Consider the following 6,307-nt stretch of genomic DNA (forward strand, 5'->3'; position numbering starts at 1 on the left):
AGCCGATTGTCCTCTAGAGCCTCCAGAAGGAAGCCCTCTAGAAGCCCTCCGGACCTACTTTAAATGTCCGATCTCCAGCACTGTAAGATAATGCATTTGTGTTGTTTTAAGGCATAAAGTTTATGTTAGTTTATTACAGTGGCAATAAGAAACAAGTACAGAGTTTGGTACCTGGAAGTGGCGTGCTAATAGGCAATTATGTATGCTAAGTTGCTTCAGTCCTGTCCAATTCTTTGCAACTCTATAGCCCACCAGGCTCCTGTCCAAGGGGATTCTCCAGGCAAGAATACTTGAGGGGGTTCATGTGCCCTCCAGGGGATCTTCCCGACTCAGGGATCAAACCCAAGTGTCTTACATCTGCGTTGGCAGGCAGGTTCTTTACCACTACGCCACCTGGGTAGCCAGGGGTGCTGCTAGAGCAAACACTGGAAAATACAGCAGTGGCTTTAGAATGGGGCAATGAGAAGAGGTTGGAAGAATTTTGAGAATAATAAGAAAAGCCTAGGTTTCCTGGAACAGACCCCTGGCTGCTACAGGATATGAATTCACTACACTTGGCATTCCCTCCTAAAACAGGGCCTCTTGCCAGAGCTTTGTGCTCAGAGATTCATTGTGCAAGGAGCGAGGAATCCCATGCTTAGCTGGCGCTGAAACAGATGGACCCAAGGTTTTCTGAAAGTGAATAGATATGCCTTGAAAAGGAAATGTGAACAGATTATTTTGGGGACTTGAGCACATGCATGGCCTCTCTCTCAGCCTCCCGTGGTTGCAGACCCTCCATTTCAAATCTGCCCGACATTAGAAGATCTGATGCTCTGTAAGCTAGATGATGATGCCCCCTCTGTTTGCACTTACTCTGTTTTTGCCTCCTGGCATCCACTGGAAGTCGAGTGATCAAGGCTGAGGATTGGAGGAGGGAAGGAGGGGCAAGGGAGACTGTTGGACCTGGCACAAGGGTCAACGAGTGCCTTTAATAGCTGCCAATGAATTGTCTGTTGACTGATAGACTCACAGGGCACTTGGGGAGCGATCCTTGGGGCTTTGATGGAACCCCTCAGCCAGAATCAGGGTCTCCAGGACAGGCTCAGGAGTCTGAAAGCAGAATCCCCTCTTCCTCTTCCTCTCTAGGTGGTAGAAATGAAAGCTTTCCAAAAGACACACTCCTGGATCTCAAAACTGAGGTTCTACTGAGTTTCTATTTGTAACACATCATTGTTGTTTTGTTGTTTAGTCACTAAGTTGTGTCTGACTCTTGCGACCCCATGGACTGTAGCCCACCAGGCTCCTCTGTTCAGGGGACTCTCCAAGCAAGAGTACTGTAATGGGTTGCCATTTCTTCTCCAGGGGATCTTTTGGACCCAGGGATTGGACAAGCATCTCCTGCATTGGCAGGCAGATTCTTTACCACAGAGCCACTGGGGAAGCAGTACACCATTATCCCCATTTTATTGATGGAGACTCAGAATATTCAACCTGCCCTAGGTGAGAGTCAGTGCCAGTTCTGGGATTAGGACCCCAGTGTCCTTCTGTCAGTCAATGGTCTCCCTGCTGCCAAAGGCACTGCCTGATCTAACTTGATACACCACCCATCTCCCCACCAGAGTGGCCTGGGAATCTGCAATTTCACCATGCAGAGTTTATTCAATAGGGCAAGATATCCACTTTCTTTAGTGGAGGAGCTGTCTGTGTCTACGTGGGTCAAATGCCTCACAAGGAGATCAAATGCCATGCAAGAGAATAGACACCTTAGGTGGAAACTCAGGAAAAAGAGGCTCATCCTTCTAACTGGATGTTTGCAGGTTCCTGGAGTTGGGACTGGGACATAGTGGTGGGGAGCCATGCATTCTGGTTTCAGACAAGCTGTCCCCTTAAATTGTGGGTTGTAGAAGGGACTTCCTCTTAAGCCACGGTCCTTCTGCTCCATCTAAAACACCTAGCCTTTCACTCTGCCCAGCTCATTCTTCCAGTGTTACCTCTTAGACTGCATATTCAGACATTCGCCATTTTTTGCCTGGACCACAGCAGTAACTTCTCTCTTGTCGCTACTTATCCAGGTCTGCATGAAGCCCATGAGGTACATTTACTGAAACTTATGTCTGAACCTCTGAGCATGTCCTTTCTCACTGGACCAATCATTCCCAACATCTCCTTTTAACCTATGAAGTTGGGTATTAACTTGCCACCTTGATATTTAAAACTCTCTTCTCAAGCTTTATTTCTCATCTTATCCATCACTTGAAAGGCACGGACCTCAATTCCCATCTAATTGTTTTTCTCCCTCTTTGATCGACACGTCAACATCACTTTTACCTCTAGGTATTTGCTCTCACTCTTTGCCTTTTCCTTTTTTACTATTTCTTTTCACCCCACGTAGCTTGTGGGATTTTCGTTTCCCAACCAGGGATTGAACCCAGGCCCTCAGCAGTGAAAGCATGGGCTCCTAATGACTGAACCACTAGGGAATTCCCTCTCTTCTTCTTCATGATCTGGAAATTTCTCTAGAAAAGTCTCATTCAATCATCAAAGGTAAGTTTAAGTCATGTCTTCCTTTTTTTTTAAAGATTTTTTGAAGTGGACCATTTTTAAAGTCTTTATTGAATTTGGTACAACATTGCTTCTGGTTTTTTATTTATTTATTTTTTTTTTTGCCTTGAGGTGTGTGGGGTATTAGCTCCCCAACTAAGGATTGAACTTGCAACCCCTGCATTGGATGGCAAAATCTGAGTCATATCGTCTTAATTAATCTTAGCAATGGTCATTTCCCAATGTCTCCAGTGTGTGTATCACTCCAAGTTGGAGGATTAATTGGAGGGGGAGAAATTAAGGGAAAGTAACTGAGTTAGGGGAAAGTTGCAATAGATTTTGAGAGAGGGTGAGGGCTGTGAAGACAACAATGGTGGTGAGCTGGCTGCTGCTACACAGGGGACAAAGGTCACTGGGATTGGGGCAGATGATGTTGGCATGACAGTGATGAAATGCCTGATTGCATCCTGCCTTAAAAATTCTTCTGTAGGAACTCACATGAGCTCACCTGGTGAAACAGACCACAGCCAGTTCACATTCTTATTCTTCCCAAACATGAGCCTCACACTTTGAAACCCTGCTCCTCCCCCATCAACCAAGATTATACTCAGTTTTTAAGTTTCCTTCAAGAAAAGGCCAACAGTCAGGTTTTGTACAAAAATATATATATGTATTTTTTCAATAGTTACATAATATATATTTCCACAATAGCAGTTTTAGCAATGACATAGAATGTAAAACCAAAAGTTCTTGCATTAATCATTCTTGTGAGGACTCTTCCACCATCCCAGGGGTAGAATTGAGATTCACAGAGAAAAGCAATTTGCCCAAATCTCCATAAAAACAAACAAACAACCAAAAAGAAAACAAAAACAAAAAAACACTAGTAGTCATGGAAGATAAACTTAAAGCACCAATAACTTAAATAAGATTAACATTACTTAAGGCATCATGTTTCATATCAATAAAGTTCATACTCTTTAAAATTATAATAAGGTAATATCAGAGGGCAGTTAGGGAAAGCCAGAAGAACACAAATTGTCTTCAGATTCTTGGGTTGTGGAGTGAGTGCTCAAAGCTTCGGAGTTTGGTTTTTCTTGTTGAGATGGTTTATGGAGTCCTGGACCCATTTCTGCTTGGGGTCTGCACATATCTCCTTGCCCAGGATGGTCTTGAAACTGCAGAGGAAGGAGAGAGGGTAAGGTTAGATGGAGTTCCATTGAAATCTCAGCCTACAAATGTAGCCCATTTGCCCCAAAGCTGCCATGGGAACTCAAGGAGGAAAGCAGGTGGAAGGTGGGAGCCCATGGTAAGTTAATCATAATAGATGTCCCAGTTGAAACCATCCTGACTTCAGGCTAAAGAGACTGGGATGGCCTGAATGAGCACCCAGAGGGAGCTTGATGTTGGGGGGCACTTTTGGATATTGGATTAGATGATGTAACTCTCTGACGTCACGTTTGTGTGAGCCTTGCCCCTTGCACCCTGAGGAAGAACTGGACACCCGGAGGACTGGTGTCCTCAACTTACATCACAGCTTCTTTGGGACACTTGCTGCTGGTGGCTCTTCTGTAGCTCGTCAGCCTCTGTGTGGGGATCTTCTTATTGGTGTATGTATAGCAGCAGGTGACTTGGGAGTTAATTGCATCTGGAAATAGGACCACAAAGAAAAAGCATTTTAGAATGGACTAGGTTCTTTCCGATCTCAATCAGAGCAGAAAAGAGGAGTAAAGAGAAGGCAAGATGGCATCAGGGGTGCAGGGAGAACCCTTTAAATCATAATATTTCAGCTTGTGCTTCAAAGCTACAGTATCAGATGGACTCAGTTTCCTAAGCCCTAAAATGGGCATATAGCACTGACAATGAACTGAAGGAAGGGAGCTTTGTTAAAACTAGATAATTTTGGTAAATTCTATTAGTAGGAGCAAATAATCCAAGTTATCAAAGTGAGCTAAGGGTCCCCTTTAGGTAAGAAGAAATGGATGCTTGGTTGTGAGTTTCCCTGATACCCACTCTCTCTGCAAAACTGAGTCTCTGGAGTCCAGATTTCAGATCTTCCCCTCTGGCCTCTGTAGTATCTGGATATACCCTGCCAGAGACCCCCTCTCCTTGTATCCCAGTCCCCACATGCTGCTGGAAGGAGCCAGGGCAGTAACTCCGCTGGGCTCAGGTTTCCAGAGCCGGAATCCTGGAAGGAGCTGGATTTGAGGTCCACAGCTGGAATTCTCATCCAGGCACCGTCCAAGAGAAGTTGTGTGATCAAGCTCACTCCTATGCCTCTCGGCCTTTCCTGATCTTGCAGGTACCCTTCTGCTCTGCTGGCCCATCGTGACCCAGAGAGGGGGCGATGGGCTTCAGAGGGAAGAAGGGGGCTCACCTGGCTGAGCGAGCACCTCGGTGCTGAAGGCAGCTACTGTGAGCAGCAGGCACAGGAGGGCAGCGGAGACCTTCATGTTGCAGCGAGAGGATTCAAGCTTCAGCGTGGGAGCTGTTGGTCTCTGGATTGGTCTCAGCCTCTCTGCTCCTCCAGTGGCTCTGCCTGCCTTTTATTGAACAACCGAGAGGGTGGAGTCCATGAGAGAGTGAGGCTGGCCCCTGGCGGCATCCTCCTCAATGAATGACGAAGTGGAATCTTAAATGTGCTGAGCAAGTGAAGCAGCCAGGACATTTCCAGGAAGTAGGAGAGGCAAGCGGTGGGTCAGGACTGGGCAATTTTCCATTTGCAGCTGAGAGCAAAAGAAAGGGGGAGGGGCAGGGTGCAGCTATATCCTGAGACCGCAGACGTAAACCAAATGGTTTATTCTTAAGATTCCCCTTTTCTGAAGTGAAAACTCTGCAGAAAAGAAAGGAAGCCAGGGAGATAGAAGTCACAAGGATGCTGAAAGAAAGCATTCTCCGCCAAACTCCCCTCCCAGCCAGGCCGCCACATAACATTTAGCAGAGTTCCCTGTGCTATTCAGAAGGTCCTTGTCGGTTATCCATTTAATAAATATAGCAGTGAATCACTTACGTGCATAATAAGAAATGGGTTCTATTGAGCAAATGACTGGTCCACCCTCAAACAACAGTCCAGGGACCTTCAAGCCAAGGAGGAGTCCTAAAGTCTTGAAGGCACCCCCAATAGCGTATGAAATCCTTTTGCTCTTTAAAATGTAGGATGGTGGTACAAGTGAAGCTTAGTAGAACTATAGGGTTTTTTTAAACTATAAAACTGAATTCTATTAATAGAATCATCAGATTTAAGATGTGGAAGAAGCCATCTAGATCATGCAGATGTAATACTCATGCAGTACTTAACTCTGCACTGGGAATATTCAGTACTCCAACCCCATCCATAGGTATTGTTCATTTCCATTTTATAGTCAGAAAACCCAAGTACAGAGGAGTTAAGGAACCTGTTCAAGTTCCCCCAAACAAAACCCAGTGTCTCTGCTGTCACGGCTAGGACATACTTTGAGATGAAGGGGCACATTCTCTAGCTGGCTGCCTGATCATATATCTGGATGCCCTCTGGCCTCAATATCTGCCAAATCAGCAGACATCTGAAAGGGAGTTGAGGACATTCCTTGCAGTTAAGTTATTACAGGAATCTGGAACCTGTGGTTAGCATGGCAGGCAGACAAGACAAAGTAAGAGGCGTGTCCTCGGCTATGGCAACTGTTATCCCAGCTTCTTTAGGATTCCCAAGGAGAAGGCGTGAGCCAAAGAACAGTCTTCCTGGAATTAGAACGACTGCCTTCATGCTGCAACTCCACCTTAGACTTCCTCAGAAACCCCAGAATCC

At 45.6% G+C, this 6,307-nt stretch overlaps 1 protein-coding gene across 1 annotated transcript; it reads right to left on the reverse strand.

Annotated features, from left to right (window-relative positions):
- Positions 1-3,171: 3,171 nt before the first annotated feature.
- On the reverse strand, positions 3,172-5,058 carry LOC133056923 (C-C motif chemokine 2). Its single transcript, XM_061142810.1, has 3 exons — positions 4,901-5,058; positions 4,054-4,171; positions 3,172-3,701 (listed from the first exon to the last, which is right to left on the reverse strand). Exons 1-3 carry the CDS (start codon positions 4,974-4,976, stop codon positions 3,596-3,598), a joined length of 300 nt encoding a protein of 99 aa, XP_060998793.1. The 5' UTR covers positions 4,977-5,058; the 3' UTR covers positions 3,172-3,595.
- Between the last annotated feature and the right edge of the window lie 1,249 nt (positions 5,059-6,307).

Source organism: Dama dama, chromosome 5, assembly GCF_033118175.1.
Source record: "Dama dama isolate Ldn47 chromosome 5, ASM3311817v1, whole genome shotgun sequence".
In the NCBI taxonomy this organism is placed as follows: domain Eukaryota; kingdom Metazoa; phylum Chordata; class Mammalia; order Artiodactyla; family Cervidae; genus Dama; species Dama dama.